The sequence below is a fragment of the Crocuta crocuta genome, unplaced genomic scaffold (assembly GCF_008692635.1).
Source record: "Crocuta crocuta isolate KB4526 unplaced genomic scaffold, BGI_CrCroc_1.0 scaffold234, whole genome shotgun sequence".
Classification (NCBI taxonomy): domain Eukaryota; kingdom Metazoa; phylum Chordata; class Mammalia; order Carnivora; family Hyaenidae; genus Crocuta; species Crocuta crocuta.
In genome coordinates, this window is record NW_027529647.1 from 791429 (window position 1) to 812374 (window position 20946).

General features: G+C 53.0%; 1 protein-coding gene across 1 annotated transcript in view; it reads right to left on the minus strand.

Moving 5' to 3' along the window:
• The window catches only part of CUNH16orf96 (chromosome unknown C16orf96 homolog), a 36370-nt gene that overhangs the window by 1306 nt on the left and 14118 nt on the right, over positions 1–20946 (minus strand). Inside the window, exons 7-16 of the mRNA XM_077762756.1 lie at positions 19027–19112; positions 18620–18730; positions 14001–14075; positions 13393–13557; positions 8545–8663; positions 7797–7859; positions 7039–7131; positions 5911–6091; positions 5680–5782; positions 92–172 (exon numbers count right to left, since the gene is read on the minus strand). Coding sequence (XP_077618882.1) covers positions 92–172; positions 5680–5782; positions 5911–6091; positions 7039–7131; positions 7797–7859; positions 8545–8663; positions 13393–13557; positions 14001–14075; positions 18620–18730; positions 19027–19112 — 1077 coding nt within the window. The remainder of the gene's footprint in view (positions 1–91; positions 173–5679; positions 5783–5910; positions 6092–7038; positions 7132–7796; positions 7860–8544; positions 8664–13392; positions 13558–14000; positions 14076–18619; positions 18731–19026; positions 19113–20946) is intronic.

The following is a 20946-nucleotide window of genomic DNA, read 5'->3' on the forward strand; positions in this document are numbered from 1 at the left end:
GGTCAGGAGTGCCCCAGGCTGGGACTGGGGAGTCCCAGAGACCCTGCCAGGACCCCAGCTGGGCCAGGGAGTTCGGAGGGCAGGTACTCACAGGGGTAGATGGCACCAAACAAGGCACTTGGGCGTTTACGATCATACAGGTTTCGAGTTGGGGGGTGCGGAACCTTCACAGCTTAGAGGAACAGAAAGGGGAAGATGGAGGAATGGGTGAGGGCTCTTGCAGAGTTCCGCCTGAGCCCAGACTCCCCCGAAGTCCTGCAAAGGCCTTTCCAGTGTTCCCCAGACCTGCCCACCTCCTCCACACACCTGCCCCTCAGCCTCCCCTTCGTGGAAGATCCCTCCTCCCACCCAGTTTTCAAGGCGTAGACGTTCTCCCTGGGGCCACACCACCGCCATCAGGCCCCCACCCCCACCTTCCCATCCCTCACCTTGTGTGTGTGAATTTTTTTTTTTTTGAGATAAAATTCACACAACACAAAATTAAGTAACCTCTGTCCCCAATGTGGAGCTCACATTCACAACCCCAAGATCAAGAGTCACATGCTCCACTGCCAGCCAGCCAGGCGTCCCACAAAATTAACCATTTGAAGAGAACAATTCAGTGGACATTAACCATTCACAACGGTGTGTAACGACCACCTCTAGCTCATTCCAGAACATTTCATCCCCAGAAGGAAACCCTGTTCTCATGAAATGCTCACTTCCCTTCCTCCCTCCCCCAACTGCTGGTAGGCACGAATCTGCTTCTTGTCTCCGCGATATTCCTGTTCTGGACGTCTCCCAGACCAGGGATTGGACAACATTTGGCCTCGAGGATCTGGCTCCATCCTTCACTTTTGAACCCAAGCTCTTCCCTTCTCCCTGTCCAGCCAAGAATGCCCATGGCTGGCCACCCAGACCAAAGGCTGCAGGAGAAGAGGAGGGGCCCTGAGGGCGGAGATGCAGGGGAAGGGAGGGAGGGCCCAGACCTGGCACCCAGGGGCAGTAACAGGCATCAAAGCTCCTTCCCATGAGGGACACCAGATTGCTCCTTCTGCCTGGACACCTGTGTCCTCCCCTGGGTATCCTGACAATTCCCGCTTAGTTAGCTCGCCAGAGACCCCTCCCTGGTCATTCTCTCCCCACTCCCATGTTTCATCTTACTCAGTGACTTTTTATTTATTTATATTCTACAGTCCTTTGTGGGGTTAAAGCTCTAAGGGGGCAGTAACTTTATTTTAACCAAATTGGGTCTCCCCAGTGGCATCTAAAATATACCTGGCACCGAGAAGGGCTCAGGAATGACCAGCTGAATGACCAGGGCCATGTGGCAGCCATGTGCTATGTGGACCTCCCTTTTAAGAAAGAACTCACTTTATAGCAGCGCTTTCAACAACAGCCAATCATGGAAAGAGCCCAAATGTCCATCAACGGACCAACGGATCAAGAAGATGTGGTTTATCTATACGATGGAATACTACATGGCAATGAGAAAGAATGAAATCCTGCCATTTGCAGCAACATGGATGGGACTGGAGGGTATTATGCTGAGTGAAATAAGTCAGTCAGAGAAAGACAGATATCATATGTCTTCACTCATATGTGGAACTTGAGAAGCTTAACAGAAAACCATGGGGGAGGGGAAGGGGAAAAATAGTTTCAAACAGAGAGGGAGGCAAACCTATGAGAGACTCTTAAACACAGAGAACAGACTGAGGGTTGATGCGGGGGGCGGGGGCGGAGGGAGAGGGGAAAATGGGAGATGAGCATTGAGGAGGGCACTTGTTGGGATGAGCACTGGGTGTTGTATGTAAGCAACGAACCATGGGAATCTACTCCCAAAACCAAGAGTACGCTGTACATACTGTATGTTAGCCAACTTGAAAATAAATTATATGAAAGAGAAAAGAAGGAAGGAAGGAAGGAAGGAAGGAAGGAAGGAAGGAAGGAAGGAAGGAAGGAAGGAAGGAAGGAAGGAAGGGAGGGAGGGAGGGAAAAAGAAAGAACTCACTGTTCAGCTGCAGAAGCACAGGGAGCCAAGAGCCTCTAGCTGTTAGCACCTCAGTGGCTGTTAGCACCTCAGGTCAAAGACAGGAGCACGGGGGCCTGGCCCCTGGGGGTCTCTGCTTGCCTCCTCCCTTTCCTCCTTCCTCTTTGTTAACACCCCCCCCCCCAAACCTCTTGCATTCCTAACTCAGGGTCTGTATCTACTGTTCCTTGAGCCTGTACTAAGAACTAACTCCAGTGTGTTTTGTGGGTTCTGTGTAAAGGCAAATGCCCAATCGAGGGGCGATCCCAGGTCCCTGCTCTGATCACCCAGCTGGATCCCTCCACAGGTCTCAGGCAGGACCAGCCAACCAGCTGACCAGTGAGACTGTCACACTGCTTCCCTCCCAGGTGAGGGACATGGGCCCAGGGCCCAGGTTAGAAATCGAGACTCAGTGAGGCTTGGAAACCTGGCTCTGACCCAGCACTCTCCCTGAGGTCTTCCTGATGCCCTGAATTCTGTAGGTCAGAATTCAAACTCGCCACCTGACCCCGACACCTGCTCCTGCTGGGCCCTCCTCTGTGGCTTTCCCACCTCTGCAGAAGCCAGAAGCTGAGAAGCCGTGAAGCTCTCAACAGGAGGGGACCCTGAGCTCTGGCAGATGAGACAGCCTCTTCGAGGCAGGCGCACAGCATGAGCAGAGGCAGGGGACAGCTGAGCTCACTGAGAGATGAGCAAACAGTTCTGAGATGCTGAGGGAGGGGCAGATCAGCCGAGGAGCCTGGACTCTGAGGGCAATGCCCCTGAGATGTCATCGTCCCAATCCCCTAAACCTGTGACTGTGTCACATGACTCGGCAGAGGGGGACTTGGCAGATGTGATGAGTTAAGGATCTCGAGACAGAGAGGATTCTGAATTACCCAGGTGACCCAATGGAATCGCAAGGTTCTGAAGAGGAAGGCTGGAGGGTCAGAGTCAGAGAAGGGGAGGTGAGGACAGAAGTGAGGTCGAAGAGACACACCTCGTGCTGGAGGAAGGGGCCACACACAAGGAATGGGGTGGAAATGGTCTCCCCTAGAGCCTCAGAAGGAACTGGCCCTGCTGACCCCTGGATGTTAGCCCTGTGATACTCAGTTCAGATTACTGACCTCCGGAACTAAGATAAAATAAATGTGGGTTGTTTTAAGTGACTCAGTTTGGGGTGATTCGTTATAGCAGCCATGGGAAATTCATACTGAGGGGTTCTGAGCCGGGGAGGGGCCTGGTCACTGTGCGTGTTTTAGGCAGTTCACCCAAAGCTGGTGAGGAGAGCTGAGGCTGGTGACACGCCCCTGCCCGCCTCCTCCTACGTCCTGAGTCCTGCCTGAACTTAGCCTTCCTTCTCTGAAAGTCCAAGCCTCAGAACCACCAGCCTTGGCACATCCAGCCCCCTCCTATGGGGACACGGATCACTGAGGACCGGGTGTCCCTCTGTCCCGGCCTAAGCTTCTGACTCAGTGCAAACACCTGGAGGGCACAGCTGGCCAGAGGCCCCTCCGTGGCCCCCGACTGGCAAAGGGCTGGGTAAACAGCAGGGCACGCTGGACAGTGATATGAACAGATGAATGCATCTGAGGCCAGGCTGCACCTGGGAGGGGCTCACACTGGCTCATTTAGGTTTAGACACTGGGTCTGTTTTGGGTTAGAATGTTCTTTTGAGTAAATAAATAAGTGATAAGAGCAATCTGGTCAAAAGATCTGGCCACAGCAGGTTTCGAACCAGCTTCTAATAGTAGTTAGACTTTGTTGCCCCCAAACGGGACACAGCAGTTGAGGCATCCTGTGATTCAGTCCAGCTGTGCTGCGTGGGCCTCGAGAATGACTGAGCCACGGGGAGAGAAGCCCTGCCCGATGGGTGACAGCCCAGGGGAGGGAGGTGGAGAGGGGCCCTGTCTAGTGCCTGAGTGGAGATGAGCTCCCCCACCCCCACCGAGGGTGTGCTTCCGGCAAGCGGCCCTCACCTGCTCATTGGTGCAATGCCTCACTGGGTTGTGGCCAGCTGAAAGGAGACAGTGCAGGCCTGCAAGAACTCAGGCCTCATTAAATATTAGCCACAACTGTTACCCTGCCCAGTGACCCCTGAAGCTTAGCCTGAGTACCCTCCCAACAACAGCCACTGCTGGGGGGGTTGAGCCTTGTCCAGGGGGAGCCAGATCCGTGCCGGGGGAATGCAGGTCTCGGATGGTGTCCTGAACTCCTGGGCCAGGGGAGGGCCCTGCCCTGAATGGAGGTCCCCAAAGAGATACGTCCCCTAGAACCTAGGGATGTAACCTTATTAGGAGAAAGGGTCTTCACAGATGTAATTAAGGATCTCGGCATGAGCTCATCCCAGGTTAAGATGGGGGCTAAAGCCGATGACAAATGTTCTTCCAGGAGCCAGAAAAGGAGAAAACACAGGGATTAGACCACGTAAGGATGGAGGCAGACACTGGAGGGACGTGGCCATGAGCCAAGTTACGTGTGGAGCCGCCAGGAGGCAGGAAGGAGCCTCCCCCGGAGCCCTGGTTGTGAGCACAGCCCTGTGACACGGTGATCTAGGACTCCTGGGCGCCTGACCTGTGAGGACTCCTGTTGTCTAAGCCCCCAGTTTGCGGCCATTTGTTGCGTCTGTCCCAGGACACTAATGTGGGCTCTTCTTTGTCCAGAATCGCCAAGAAAACAGTCCCCTTTCCTTTTCTGCACATCTGGGGTTTAGTCCTCAAGTCAATGGGGACAAAGCGGGGTGAGGAAGAATACCACGGGGAGAATTTAACCCTCCAGCCAGTTGGGACTCGAGGGTCCCCCTGCAATGGGGAAGTATATGGCTCCCACCCAGGGCAAAACTGAGAATTCCTCTTCCCAGAAGGAGAAAAGCCTCAAGAGTCACACAGAGAAAGTACCCCTGCTGGTACTGACGGCCCATGGCTGGAGCCGAGGCCTGGGATCCCTGGAAGGAGCCAGCTGGAGCGGGGGCTTTGCCGCTGCAGCAATCAGAGTGATGGATCCATGTGTCCTCACCTAACCCAACCCTCACCTGCCTGGGACATTAGGACACAGGCCTCCAGTTTCTGTCCTCATCTCTTCATCATGCTCAACTCCTTCCCAGTGTCTATCCCGCAGGTAGACTCACCTTCCTGACTCCCAATTGCGCCTGGCTTCTACCCACCACAGGGCCTTTGCACCTGCTATTCCCCCCCACCGGGACCACTTTTTCCCACGCGACCCCTTCATCCAGTTTACCCCATTCCCTCATCAGATGCCTCTCCTTGGACTGGCCTCACAACTTTCCCATCCCCAGCCCAGCATCCTTCTTTGGGAAGGCCATCTGGCACCTCTCCGTGGGCCAGCATTCTTTGTCACCAGGCCCTCCCCTCTGGTCAGCTATTCATTGCTATTCCTAACAGTGGATCCTCCCCTTCAGTTTATTTGCTTACCATCTGCTTCTCTCACTCATGTGGTGACCCCAGGGACTCCATCTTTCTTTGCTCCCCACTGCCTCCCCAGTGCCTGGTGCAGCACCTGGCGTATAGTAGGGCTCCGTTTTTGCAAGTAGCTGTGTGAAGACCTCCTGCCCCTTGAAGAGCCCCAAGTCAGGGATGGGGCCACCTCTGAGCCCCTCCGGCACCTCCTCATGCTGCCCAGCAAAGCCAGGACATCGAGGGCAGGGGCTCCCTGGAAGGCCTGATACCCCTCACCTGCCCGCTCTTTCTCCACGCCTGTTGAAGGCCGCACCCCCTCCTGGTTGCTCATTCGGCCCTTGTACAGGATCCCGTCCACTCCCAGAATGTCCACCTCGGTCTGTTGGATGGCCCGGGCCCCAGGTCAGGGAGTGTCCTCGCCCGCCTCTCCAGTACACACAGAGGCCCAGCAGACAGAGCACCGCCTCCCCCGGGGCCGCCCACGCCCAGGGCTTCTGCCGCACTCACTGTGTCATAGTCTAACACCTCAGGGTCCCCGTAGGGGTACAACGTTGACAAGTCATAGGTCTTGAGCTTGACGCTGGCAGCACCGCCAGGGCCATCGCCCCAGTCCTTCTGGGGACCCAGCACGTCCAGACTCCTGTCCTGGCCTTCGAGATCCTGGATCTGCTGTAGCCGCTGGTGTTCCCTGCGGTGGGACAGGCAGCACGGGAGCCACTGGGAGACCCCTGTGCCCCAGGGGAGCAGCAGGGCGGGCTCAAGCGCCTGGCCAGCACGAGGCAAGACTGGAATTACCTCCAGTTCGTTTGGGCACCACTATGGGCTGGGGGGTGGACATGGACAGACACAGTCGTGGGGAAAAATCGAGTCCTGTGCTCCCCCAGGCCCTGCCCACCCAGGGACCCTTGCCTCACCTGCCAGGGGAGGACTTTGAACCTTTGATCTCAAGAAGGAGTCAGGCACGGGAAGATGGGGGTGTCAGGCACAGTTTCCCCCCATGGCTCTCCCCACCTGGCCAGAAGTCAGGGTGCAGGCCAGAGTGCAGGAAGCACCCACAAAGCGTGGGATGTCAGGACGTGGAGGGTGGCGCCGGGACCCAGGGAGCCTACTAGGTGCAGCAGGAATCTGCAGGTTTAGACACCAGCTCTGGCACTTCTATAGCTGCGACCTTGGGCAGGTGGCTAAGTTACCTGGGCCTTGGTTTCTTCAACTATGAAATGGGGTGATGACAGAATACGCCTCAAAGGGAAGGCTTGAGGATTCACTGAGGCCGGGTCTGCCCAAGCGCTCAGCACAGGGCCCGCCCGGCCACAGCAAGCCTCACTGAGGCCACGGCCATACCTGATTTCCTCCTACTGGAAGCAGGCACCTCACCCCAGCTCATGAGAGTCATGACACGTAAGTGAGAACCCTTCCCCAGTCGTCTCAGCCCATAATAGATGCCCAATAAATCAGCCCATCCCTCTCTACCACGGGTCTCTCCCGGGCCAGGCACTGCCCCAGCCACCTCCCAAAACGGCTCCCTTGCAGATGGCTGACAATGGCCTGGGACAGCCTTTGGGTCCCGGGACCGATGTCTCTGCAGCGCTCCGGGCCCCTGAGGACCTCTGTGAGACAGACCCCCAGCCCGCTCACCTCATCTGTTGCCGCTGCAGGTACTCATAGCTGTTGGCACTGGCAGGGCGCAGCCGTGAGAGGAGGTGGGCTTTGCGGATGGTGATGAGTTGCCTGTTGGAGGACAAGAGTTAAGCGGGAGGAGCAACTGGCCAGCAGATGGCCCTGGGCTCCCTGCTCCAAGAAGTCTTCCCTCAAACCCAACTTTCTTTTGTTTTTAAAGTGTATTTATTGATTTTGTGAGAGAGAGAGAGAGTGCACAAGCGAGGGAAGAGCAGAGAGAGAGAGGGAGAGAGAGAACCCCAAGCAGGCTCCACGCTGTCAGCACAGAGCCTGACGTGGGGCTCGAACCTACAAACTGTGAGATGATGACCTGAGCTTAACCAACTGAGCTCCCCAGATGCCTCCTGTATTATTCGCTTTACGGTGATTTATATGAATCTCAGCTAAATAAATAAAACTTTTCGATTCTAAAAATATATGCAACAAAGTCCCAAAGTTCAGCTTTTCCCCACTTTCCTTCTATCCTTTTACTTTTGGACTTGACCTTGACCCTGGGACACAGGGGACACCAGGCAGGGCTGGCAAAGGAGGGGATGCCTGTGCTCCTGCCCAGGACGAGGAGCAAAGGAGATGATCTGTACAGTACGGTGTATAGGGCCTGATGGGCATCTAAATCATGTACCTACAACCGCCCAGACAGGTAGGGCTAGGCGTGGATGGGAGGAAATCCAGAAGACAGAGGGTGGGCGCAGACGCCCCCTGGTGGCGGTACTCACGGGCCGGTCATCAGCTCTACGGGCCGGTCGCAGGAGATGCATTTCACCCGCTCAAACAGTTTCCTGGAAGACAGCCAGCCATCAGCGCTGCACCGTGGGGAAGGCCTGCCTGTACCTCGGTGTCAGGACCTCCCTCTACACCCTCCTCCAGCTGACCTGGCCCAGCTCAGCTCAAGTCGGCTCTGCTGGCCCCTGCTGACCCCTATCTGTGGCCACCGGGAGCAGAGGTCGGGGACAAAGTGTGTATAGCTTATGTGCCTGGCCCAAACATAATGGGCTCTTTAAAGCCAGGGTCCTTCTGGAAAGCTGCCCTTCGCAGGGGAAACTGGGAGGGATGAGGGGTCATCTGAAGATAGGAGAGCCCCCTCCCCCAACACTGATTTCTTCTGCCTGGGACCCTGTCTAGATGGAGTAGGGGATACGGTGACATGGCTCCCGGATCCACACAGGCTCCGTGCGAGGCCCTGCATGGACCCTATGCTCTGTGAGCTTCAGGCTCCTCATTCTCGACAAAAGGGCTTTGGAGCAGATGCATTCCTGGAGCCCCTCTGCCAGCCAGGGCCAGAGATGCCCCCCTCGGAGGTGCCCTCAGCGCCATCCAACCCTCAGCCCCCAAGCTGGGAAGCCCCCCTCCTTCTCCCCGGGTCCACAGGTCTGGAATCCTTCCTCCCGGACTCCTCTGGGATACCCATCTCGTCTCCTCTCTCCCAGCCTCTAGGAGGCGCACCCCCACCCAGGAGGGGCTCACTTCCTAAAGCCGGCAGCACTGTCAGGGTCAAACCGGAGGCCTTCAATCAGCAGCTTCCTGACTACTTTCCAGACCTCATCCACGTCCTTCTTCAGATCATCCAAATCACTGTGGACCAGCTGCACGTAGCCCCAGGGAAGAGAAGAGTATTTAGTCAACTAATGCACACCCCGCCTTGCTCCATCCAGAAAAGGATCTGCAGCAAAGCTACACACATTGTGTGACAAAATTAAACAGCAAAAGCGAGGGGGTCAAGGAAAGGGGACACGACCAAGCTTAGGCTACGGTTCTACCCCTAATGCACACTGCTGCCAGAATGGAAGTACAAAGTGAGCTCCCTAGCAGCCAAGGCAATAAAACACCATCAGCTACTGCCTCCAAAAGGTAAAACCAACCCTACTGCTCAACTGAGGCCCTCAGGCCCAAGACACATTTCTCCTGGTGGTGCCCAGGCACTGGAGATTCACACATGCAACACATATTCACTGGGTATGAAGTATACTTTCAATGGCTTTTAGTCTATCTACAGAGTTGTGTGACCATGAGCACAACCAATTCTGGAACATCCTAATCACTCTCCAAAGAAACCCAGTACCCATTAGCGGTGGTTCCTCGTTTCCCCCCAAACCCTCAGGTGTAGGCAACCCCTGATCCAGTTCATGTCTATGGATTTGCCTGTTTAGGACATTTCATATAAATGGAGTCACATACTCTGTGGCCTTTGGTGTTTGGCTGTCACTCAGCACCATGTTTACAAGGTTCACCTGGTTATAGCATGAATCAGAGCTTCATTTCTTTCTTTTTATGGCTGAATAATATCCCATTGGACCCCCTGGGCGGAAAGACCACTATTTGTTTATCCATTCATCTGCTGGCTCTTATGAGTAATGCTGCTACGAACACCTGTGTATGGGTTTTGGTGTGGACCTGCTTTCATCTCGCTGGGCACACACACCGGATTGGAAGTGCTGGGTTGTATAGCGACTCTATACCTAACTTTCTGAGAAAGTGCCAGACGGCTTTTCAGCGTGGGACTTTTGAATGTTTAGAGTGTTCCTTCCAGGCGTGGCTGGCTGGCTCAGTCGGTAGAGCATGTGACTTTTGATCTTGGGGTCATGAGTTTGAACCCGATGTTTGATGTACTTTTTATTTAAATTAATAATAATAATAATAATAATGTGTTCCTTCCAGTGCCCACATTTTGGTCTCTAAACACAAAAAGGAGCAAAGGCTCTGTAGAGAAATGACCGATTCAGATCTGGGGAAAGGAATTTTGCAGATGCATCTGGAACGTCTTGTCATTTAAGGAGCCAAGATGGCTTTCTGAGACAGAGGGTCAAGTCGAAGGACTCAGAAGCCACCTTGCAGGCCAGATGAGACCGTGTGAGCAACAAAATAAATAGTAACTTAACTGAGTCAGCAAACTGAATATGTAAAAACCCATGATTCGGAGTGACATTCACAAAAAAGAACTCAATAAAATAAAAACAGAAACCGCCACTTGCCACCACGCATTGGAGGTGGCTGTGGCAGCGATATCATTCCTGAACACCGGTAATGAAAGGAAACAGCTCATCATCGTTCTGGGCTTTCCTGCAAGAGCCGATTTCAGGGTAATCGGTGCACGTTAATTATGGAGAGCTCTTCTTTACAGATGTCCGGATGCTAAACAGAGAAGCAATACGAAGATTAGAGAAGGCGCTGTTTTGCAACCGTTGAAGTAATTGGTTCAGGCAACAATTCTCCACTTATGAGGAAGGTACTAGAAGAATGGCCAATGAGGCAACGGCCATTTCCAGGCTGCCAAAGGGTCACCCCCAAACCTCTGGCTGCTCATAAGGTGGGAGTGTACCTTTACACCAGTGACATGCCGCTGAAGGGACCATGCCAGCGTGACCTGTCTGCCGGCCCAATGCAGCACCCCAAGAAGAATCTCCCCCAACTTCCGGTTTCGAAAACTTTTAAATCCACAGAAAAGTTGTAAGAAAAATCCAAAGGACATTCATGCGTCCATTTAGATTAATCAACTTTTAACATGCTGCCCCATTTTCTTTATGTATACATGTGTGTATCTCTTCATTTTCCGAACCATCTCAGAGTTAACTGCAGACATCACGCTGTATCACCCGTATGAGAAGTTAAATGGGCAAAAAAAGTTAAATTGGGGGACCACTATATAACCCAGCAATTCTACTCCTGGTTTTCTCCCCAAAAGAACCAAAAACAGGTGTTCACACAAAAACTTGTACAAGTGGGGCACCTGGGTAGCTCAGTCGGTGAAGCGTCTGACTCTCAATTTTGGCTCAGGTCATGATCTCACACTTAGTGAGTTCTAGCCCCACATTAGGCTCTGCACTGACAGTGTGGAACCTGCTTGGGATCCCTTTCTCTCTCCCTCTCTCTGCCCCTTCCCTGCTCACATGCTCACGTGCTTGCTCTCTCTAAGTAAATAAACTTTTTAAAAAAAGATTTAAGGGGTGCCTGGGTGGCTCAGTTGATTAAGCGTCTGACTTTGGCTCAGGTCATGATCTCGCAGTTCATGGGTTCAAGCCCCACGGTGGGCTCTGTGCTGACAGCTCAGAGTCTGGAGCCTGGTTCAGATTCTGTGTCTCCTTCTCTCTCTGACCCTCCTCTGCTCACACTGTCTATCTCTCTCAAAAATAAATAAAACATTAAAAAAATAAATACAATAAAATAAAAAAGATTTAAAACCTTGTACAGGTATGTTCACAGAAGCATTATTCATAATAGTCAAAGGTGGAGACAACCTGAATGTCCATCAACAGATGAATGAATAAGCAGAATGTGGTCGCTCCAGCTGATGGAATATTGTTCCGCCATGAAAAAGAATGGGGAATCTGATCCATGAATGAACCTTGACACCATGCTGCTAAGGGCAAGAAGTCAGTGAAAAAGGTCACAGGATGTTATGATTCCACTTAGAAATGTCCAGAAGAGACAAAGCCATAGGGACAGAAAGTAGCCCAGGGATTGGCAGAGGCTAGAGGCAGGGAGGGGTACAAAGCATCTGCATAAATGGGCACTGGCTTCTTTGTAAGGGATGAAAATATCTTGCCGCCAGATAGAGGAGGTGTCTGCGTGACACTGTACATGTACTAAATGCCACAGATTTAGTCCCACTTCAAAATGGTTAATTTTAGGTTGTATGAGTTTTGCCACAATTAAAAATACAGAAAGAAAAGGAAAAGCACTGAAAACAAAAATTTACAAAAGCTTTCCCTTAGGAAGAAATCGAAATACACAGAAAAGTGAAAAGACCAGAATCGTTAACCCCCATACACCCACCATCCGGGGTTCATCATTCTTAACAGATTGCCGCACCTGCCTTGTTCTTTTGACGGAGTATCTTTTAAAAACTTACAGGGAGCATGACACTTGACTCACGAATACTGTCGCACTCGTGAGGACATTTTCTTATGTGATACCCAATGCACGAACAGTAATTCCTGACTTTGTTCTCACTCCCAGCCCATTTGTAGACTTGGCTCAACTGAACGAGGATACAAGCCAAGACTTCTCATGGACTGCGCTGGGTTGTTTTGTCTCTGGAGACACTTTTCATCTAGAATAGTCTCTCTGTCTCCACTTTTTTCCCACCCTATCATTGAACCACTGAAGAAAAATAGGTCAGTTGTTCTGTAGATGACTATAGTTCCTCCGGCTGCAATTCTGTGTTGATTTGTGTGATTTTTCAGACAAATTCGTCTCCAGGGGCGCCTGGGTGGCTCAGTCGGTTAGTCCGACTTCGGCTCAGGTCATGATCTCACGGTCCATGAGTTTGAGCCCCGCGTCAGGCTCTGTACTGACAGGTCAGAGCCTGGTGCCTGCTTCAGATTCTGTCTCTCTCTCTCTCTCTCTTTCTCTCTTTCTCTGCCCCTGCCCTGCTTGCACTCCCCCCCTCCTCCCTCCCCCCCACTCTGTCTCTCTCTCAAAAATAATTAACTAAACATTTGGAAAGAAAAAAGACAAGTGCATCTCCATGAGAAACACGTGACCAGCGTCATAGGTGCCCAGTGCATAGCTGAACAAACAAATCCTTGCTTTGGAGACGAGAAATCAGAGGCTCGGCGAGATCATAGCACTCAGGGCACACTGCTGCTCAGATGGGCTGCCTGCTTCTGAACCCACGCTCTCCTGGCCAGACCAGCCGCCCCGCTGCAGGAACCACACAGCCCTGTAATCACTGGTCTGACTGTGCCTGTCTCTCTACTGGATGGTACAAATCAAGGCAGGGGCTGTGACTCGTCAGCAACATTCATCACAGGTGGTCAGTAAATGATGAATGGAGACACTTCATCTAGTGGTGAATACATGATCAGTAAATGATCAGCAGACACCCCCACCCCCTGCCCCCTTGCTTGCCCAGGCAGGAGAATTAACGGTGGTCAGCCTCCAAGATCCTCCCTGCCCGCACCTCTTGGTACTCACAGCCTCTCACCCGGGGCAGGGCTGGTCTGTGTAACAAGGCTACTACAGAGATGATGCCATGTGGCTAAGTCACAGAAGATGATGGGGCTTCCGTTGTGCTCTCCCAGGCCACTCGCTCTGGGGACACTGGCTGCCACTCTGTGACAAGTCCGTGTGGTGAGGGAGTGAGGTGTCTTGCCGACAGCCATGTGAGGGTGCCATCTTGGAAGTGACACTTCAGAGGACTATAGCCCCAGACGGCATCTTGATTGCAACCTCATGGGAGTCCCTGAGTCGCTCAGTGAAGCTGCTCCCCAGCTCCTGACCCTCAGCAGCTGTAGAGCATTTGTCATTTCATGCTGTCATGTTTTTCAGGCTCACTTGTTATTCAGCAGGAGATGACTGCTATGGGGTACTCACCTTGGTGCTCAGGTCCTTGCTCAACTTTTCTGCAGCCTTCTTCCAGTCATCCTCGTGGGTCACGACCCTGAAGAGCATGCCCTGAATCATCTCATTCAGCTCCACCACCACCGTCTCCAGGTCAGCTCGGTTTGCCTTGCCTGCCAGCATGCTCCTATCGGCTTTCTAGAGACAGAGGGGGCTCAGGGAGGCAGAGCTGCTGGGGTGGGAGAGGAAGGAAGCTGGAGGGGGGCGGGATCAGGACCCTCTGGTCCGTGCTTTCTAGTTTGGGACCCTGAATGCCTGGCCTTGGCTTAAATTCAACCTCAGGACCTAATTGGCTCGAACACAACTGTCAGGTCTAAGCCAAGGTTTTCCTGTGAAGGAGAAGCTGCTGCCTGATTTTTAGTTCACGTAACAGATTTTCACACATCCCGAGTCACTGAAAATCGGGGTTGATGGGAGAACTTTGGGGAAGCTTCCCCAGCCCTTCTATACGATAGGGGCGGAAGGACCCTGGGAGGCCCTGTGCCTGGTCTGGTCCTGTCTAGATGACTCCATTCCCCCGGGTGGGAGAGCTGGGCGCAGGATGCAGGGGCGGGAGCGGAGAGGAGTCTCTGCTCACTCACCTCTTTCAACTCCTGCTCCATCACACTTTTGTCCACCTTGTGCATTTCGAGGTTTTTAATTTGGGAATGGACAATCTACAGACAGAAGCAAAAGGCATGTCCCTCAACCCTGGAGGCCCTGGGGACAGCATCTGTCGCCCACATCTACCCCTGCCGTGTGCTTGGAAGGGACGATGGAGCCAGGTGGACACAGGTAGGGTGGGCCACGCCGGAAGGATGGGGCCCAGGGCTCCCGGTGCCCAGATCAGAAGGGAGGGAATGTGGGACTTGGGACGAGCTGTCCCCTCGGAGGCGGCATTGTAGGAACTTGGCTTCATGGGGAGGCCGACCAGACGGGAAAAAAACACCATCCGAGGCTGACAACTTTGGCTCCCTAGATGTTTAAGGCAAGTTCAGCTCTTCCGATCTGTAATGGGGTCCCTGTGAGAACTGGAATCTATTTATCAACCAAGCACCTATAGGCCACACTGTGCCCCAGTGTCAGAGAAAAATGACCCTTTACTCCACTGGCTCCCTCCGTGAATTCGGCCCACTTTCCACTTACTGGACCCTCCCCATGACAGCAGCAGCAGCTAAAATGCTCGGGAAGGGCCTCAGAGCCTCACACCTCCTGGGCCTTGTCCCCAGAGGGTGGGGTCGCATTTCCTCCAAAGCTGGAAACAGGATTCTGCTTCTCCCTTCACCTCTAGTTGCCCTCTCACCCTTTGGAACAAAGCCCCCAAACTCGTAGCTGGCACCTGCATTTCACAGCCTCCCTTACAGCTCATTGTGGCCGAGGTATAATGGAAGTGGGAAGGACATGGGTGGGAAAGATCAGAAATATTTAATGAATCATGTCCTCTTTGCTGCTGGCTTAAATGCAGAGTTAATGACTGGAGCGCCAGCAGCCATCTTGTACCTTGAGGTGAGCTTGGGAATGGAAGTCACACACCCTGGAGTTCTATACCAGCTCTGGACCAACCATCTCTGAGTTTCTTGAATGTGAAAGGGAAATACACTTACAATTTGTTTAAGTCAGTTATGGGGGGGGGTGGTAGTTATGTTATCTGAAGTTGAACCTAATTCTAAAAAATTTTTTAATGTTTATTTATTCTTTGAGAGAGAGACAGAGCATAAGCAGGGGAGGGGCAGAGAGAAGGAGACGCAGAATCTGAAGCAGGCTCCAGGCTTTGAGCTGTCAGCACAGAGCCCAACGCGGGGCTCGAACCCACGAACCATGAGATCATGACCTGAGCTGACGTTGGACACTTAACCAACCGAGCCACCTGGGCACCCTGAACCCAATTCTAATAAATGCCAAGTTCCACCACATCCACCCTCCCCAAAGACGGGTCCCAGAGTCTGGAACGAGAAGTGGAGGTGTGGAAGGATGGTCCTGTTTCGGCCTCAAGTCAGGTTGCCTCCTCGAACCCCATGTCCGCAGGGAGCCCAGACCTTTGAGAATCATCAGGCCTCACATTAATACTTAGGTCTCCACTTGGCTCTTTGTAACTAAAATCTGGAAATAAAGAGGAGTGATCAGCGGGGACCTTCTAACTTCTACTTCTAGGGGTGCCTGGGCACTGGGTCGATTAATCCCCTCCCCCAAATTCATGCCTGCCCAGAACCTGTGAACGTGGCCTTGTTTGGGAATCGGGTCTGTGCAGATGCATTGGTTAAGATGAGGTGACACTAGATCAGGGCAGGCCCTAAATCCACTGACTGGGGTCCTTATAAAGAGGTGGCGTGAAGACAGACACGTACAGGGAAGAGGCCACGTGACGACAGAGGCAGAGACTGGGGTGCTGTGGCCACGAGACGAGGGACTCCTGGAACCGACAGAACCTGGATGAGGCAAAGGTCCTCCCCTGGAGCCTTCAAGCTGAGCAAGGCCCTGCCAACAGCTCGCATTCTGGCTTTTGGCCTCCAGGACGGTGACAGAATACGCAGCTAGCATTTCAAGCCACCCAGCTTGTGATCAGTTGTCACAGGAGCCACAGAAAACAAATGCGCCCAGTAACCGACACAGCACTGTCGGCTCCGGCGTCTTATCAGTCTCCCCCTGCACCAAGCCGGAACTCAGAATACGACGGTCCTTCTGGCAGTGGTTCTGGAATGCAGGCTCGGCTTACAAATGACACCCGTCCACTTGCAAAAGGCAAATCCTGTTTTCTACAAAGTCCATGAGAAAGAGTTCTGCCCCCACTTACGTTCTCGCTGGGTCCTCGGTGGAAAACTCTCGGAGGGACGCACAGTAAGGGGGCGGAAACAGCTCCCTCCCGCCTGGGTGGTGGCGCGGCTGCATAAATGGGCAGATGTGGATTGAGCTCTCGGACTTCAGACTTGGGCATTCTGGGCGCCTGGGCGGCTCAGTCGGTTAAGCGTCTGGCTTCGGCTCAGGTCGTGATCTCGTCGTTCATGAGTTCAAGCCCCACATGGGGCTCTGCACTGGTGGTGTGGAGGCTGCTTGGGATTCTTTCTCTCTCCCTCTCTCTCTCTCTCTGCCTCTCTCTCTCTCTGCCTCTTCCCCACTTGCATGCTTTCTCCCAAAATAAATAATAAACTTAAGGGAAAAAAAAAGGGGGGCATTTTACCGAGCGAAAATTACACTCTGATTAGAAACGAAGAAATACAGCTACCGCCCTGCAAACTCAGAAGGACCCGGGCGCTGTCTGTCTGCTGCCTCGCCAGCCACTAGCAGGGGACCCGGCCAGAGCGGAGGCTCTGCAGCACTGGCTGGGTGACTCGGTGAGCCAGTAAAGGGATCTCTTGTGCCACCTGCTGCGTCGGTAACTTATCGCAGACGTAAGCGGTCGTGGCTGCTCCAGATGTTGCAACAGAACCGTGGCAGATGTGTCTGAACTCCCTGTTTCTCCTGGAAGGGCGCCACACGCTGCTGCTTCCTTGTAGCACGTGTGCCTTTAAGGAATATTTAATGAATGGGGCACCTGGGTGGCTCAGTTGGTGAAGCTTCCGACTCTTGATTTCGGCTCAGGTCACGATCTCACGGTTCGTGAGTTCAAGCCCCACATCGGGCTCCGTGCTGAGTATGGAGCCTGGTTGGAATTGTCTCTCTCTCTCTCTCTCTCTCTCTGCCCCTCCCCTGTTCACGCTCTCTTTCTCTCTCTCTAAATAAGTAAGTAAATAAATAATAACGACTTAAAAAAAGGAAACACTTAACAAACCATGTGTTGTATACGAAGTCTGCTCCAGGTCTTTCCAGGGTTAACTTTTACAAGCAACTAGTTCCTGTTGGCACAGGGGCAGGAAGGACAAAGGCTGCCTTGTTCCATTTGGCACCGTTTAGTCAGGCCTTGTCCTCTGGAGTTTCCCTCGACAAGTGACAGCTACTTGGAGGTGGACCCTGTGTACAGGGCGGGGCAGGGTGCTGGCCACACACCAGATGTGTGAACGGACGGGCCCCAGCGCCCATCGGAGAAGGCACCGGCACGTCCGCAGGGCGCGGCGGCCCAGCCGCCCCAGGGGGCAGTGATGAGGGAGGGCCCAGCGCTGGCAGGAGACTTAGCCGTTCCTCCTCTCGGTCCTGGCAAAGGTGTGAGCCTACAGGCCTAGGTACCTGCCGCCTCACTCAGGCTGGGACTGGCTCCCTTTTCAGCAGTTCTCTTCCCCAAGTCGCCCTGTGTGTGTCCTAGCCTAGATCCTGCAGGGAGTGCGGTGGCGTGCCCTTCCCTCACGCCTCCCACATCCTAGCGCAGCCCACCAATAGCCCCCTGACTTGGAATCAGAAGCCCCACGGAAGCTGTCTCTGGCGGTTCTGTTTGGGGTTTTGTCTCTTCTACTCTGGGGGAAGGTCCTCTCTTGCTGCTGGGAATGACTTTGGGTCCTCGTCCGCAGACTGGGGGCACCTCGCAGATGAGGCACGGCCGGGACTGGTCCTGAGGCCCTTCAGACCAGCTGAGTCAGACCATCCAGGCCCAGGGAGAGGGTGTCCAAGGGAGTCCCTATGAGGCGCTCTGTGTCTGTCTGCACAATTGTCACGTCAGCAAATCTGCCATTCCAGAAAGACCCGCCGGCGCTGAGCGTTCACAGATGAGCTGGGTTAAGGGAACCATTATGAAGCTAGTGGCTGGGGCAGGAAATGCCCTCACTCCTTCGCTGATTCCTTCAGCACACGCTGTGCTTGCTGTGCTCCAGACACCCTTCTGAGGCGGGTGGCCCCACGGTCAACAACACAGATGTCGCCCAGGCCCTCTTGTTTATATGTTTGGGGGTGGAGGTGGGGGTGGGTGGGATCTGTTTGTCTCAACTGAAGTGTAATTCATGCAAAGTAAAATGCCAGTGCAGGGTCCCTGGTCCCCCTCCTGAGGTGTATCTGTGAAACCTTTGGGGGAGGGTCCAAATGTCCCAGCAAGGAACCCTCCCCCCTAGGTGCCCACCCAAACTGCCAGACCTGGGGCACCTGGGTGGCTCAGTCAGCTGAGGATCTGACTTCGGCTCAGGTTATGATCTCACAGTCCATGAGTTCAAGCCCCATGTCGGGTTCTTTGCTGTCAGTGCAGAGCCTACTTCAGATCCTCTGTCCCCTCTCTCTTTGTGCCCCTCCCCATCTCTTGTGTGTGTTCATTCTCTCTCTCTCTCTCAAAAATAAAAAATAAAACATTTATAAAAACTAAACAGACCTTCAAGTCATCCAGGCGAATGTGGAGCTTTTCCACTTCCTTGTCCAGCACCAGGTGGTGATCCTTTATTATCTCTATTTGGTGGCCCCAAATTTTTTCAAGTTCCTCCTCCTAAAAGGGGGAGACACAGACATGAAGGCCTTGGCACTAAAGTCACCATGGCAGGGAACGGGCTTGAAAAGTGTACCAGGCCAGTGCCCTAGACCCTCGTTGGTGGGGGGGAGGGGGGGACCATATAGCCACGACCCACTGGGACTCCTGAACCCACCAGGTCTGTCTTCATGGCCCCATCACACCCCAAGGCCGCCTTTCAGCTACACAACAAATTCTGGTCCTGGGTCAGCGACTCTGCTGTCAGCCTGCCTCAAGCCACCATCCCCAGTCTCTTTCTGCCCCGGGGCACTGACCTTCACCCTGGACCTCTGGAGGTCCCCAATCTTCTCCTGCAGTATGTCCACTGTCATGCCAAGCTTCGAAGAGGCTCCCTGATTAGCTGGAAGCAAAGGAAGGGGTGGCCATTAGGGGCAGAGGTGGGGAAAGACGCTTCATCTAGAGCTCCACCTCCTTCTACCGGGACATGTCAGAGGCAGCACTGACCAACAGAAAGATACTGTGAGCCTGGGGGCCTTTCAGGTCACTTATAATTTTCTAGTAGCCACATTCTTTTTTTTTTTTTTAAGTTTATTTATTCATTGAGAGAGAGAAAGTGCACGCACACAAGCAGGGGAGGGGCAGAGACAGAGGGAGAGAGAATCCCAAGCAGGCTCTGTACTGTCACTGCAAAGTCTGATGTGGGGCTTGAACTCAACAAACCATGAGATCATTACCTGAGCCAAAGTGAGATGCTTAATCAACAACCAGGCACCCCCTAGTAGCTACATTCTTTAAAACAAAAAAATCTTAAAATGGGGCACCTGGGTAGCTCAGTTGGTTAAGCATCTGACTTTGGCTCAGGTCATGATCTCACGGTTTTGGAGTTCGAGCCCTGCATTGGGCTCTGTGCTAGGGGTGCAGAGCCTGCTTGGGACTCTGGCTCTCTCCTCTCCCTCTCTCTGTCCCTCCCCCACTTAATAAACATTTTTTAATGTTTATTTTTGAGAGAGAGAGAGAGAGAATACGAGCAGGGGAGGGGCAGACTGAAAGGGATACACAGAATCCAAAGCAGGATCTAGGCTCTGAGCTATCAGCACAGAGCCTGACTCGCAGCTCAAACCCACAAACCTCGAGATCATGACCTGAGCCAAAGTTGGACACTTAACTGACTGAGCCACCCAGGTGCCCCTAAATAAGCAAATTTTTTAAAAATCTTAAAAGGAGCAGTTAAAATTAATTTTGATATTTCATTTAACTCAATATATGATATGAAAGTATCATGTGAATATATATAAAATTATTGAGATGTTTTACATTCCTGTTTTCATACTAAGCTTTCAATATTTGACATGCACTTCACACTTTGAGTATCCCTATACTTGAAGTCACCCCAGGTCAAGTGCCCAACAGCCACAGGGGCCTCCTGGTTATCATATTAGATAGCACAGGCCTAGGGAGGCCTCTCTGGAATTCACTCCATTCTCATAAAAGGCCCTGAGCTGGGGTGCCTGGCTGGCTCAGTCAGGGGAACATGTGACCCTTGACCTCAGAGTTATGAATTTGAGCCCCGTGTTAGGTATAGAGATTTTTTTTTTAAATCTTCAAATAGGATACAGCAACGGGCCTCACAGTGGGTCCCCTGGGCCAGCAGCATCAGAATCAGCTGCTGGGGGGCTCAGTCAGTTAAGCATCTGACTTGGGCTTGGGCCATGATCTCACTGCTGTTCCGTAAGGGGCTCTCTGCTCTCAGCACTTCATCCAAAGCCCCCTGTCTTTTTCTGCCCCTCCCCTGCTTCTTGTGCACACATGTGCTCTCTTTCTCCCTGTCACTCAAAAATAAACATTAAAAAAAAAATCAGCTGCTGGGGCGCCTGGGTGGCTCAGTTGGTTAAGCGTCCGGCTTCGGCTCAGGTCATGATCTCGTGGTTCGTGGGTTCGAGCCCCGCGTCGGGCTCTGTGCTGACTGCCAGCTCAGAGCCTGGAGCCTGTTTCAGATTCTGTGTCTCCCTCTCTCTCTGACCCTCCCCTGCTCATGCTGTCTCTATCTCTCTCAGGAATAAATAAAACATTAAAAAACATTTAAAAAAAATCAGCTGCTGGAATGGGTCAGAAATGCAAATTCTTCGGCCCTGCTCAGACCCACTGAGTCAGAAGCCCCAGAGGCGGGGCCCAGCAGTCTGTGCTTTAACAGGCCTCCCCGCAGGGGGGGGCGGGTGGCTGAGGGAAGCACAAGG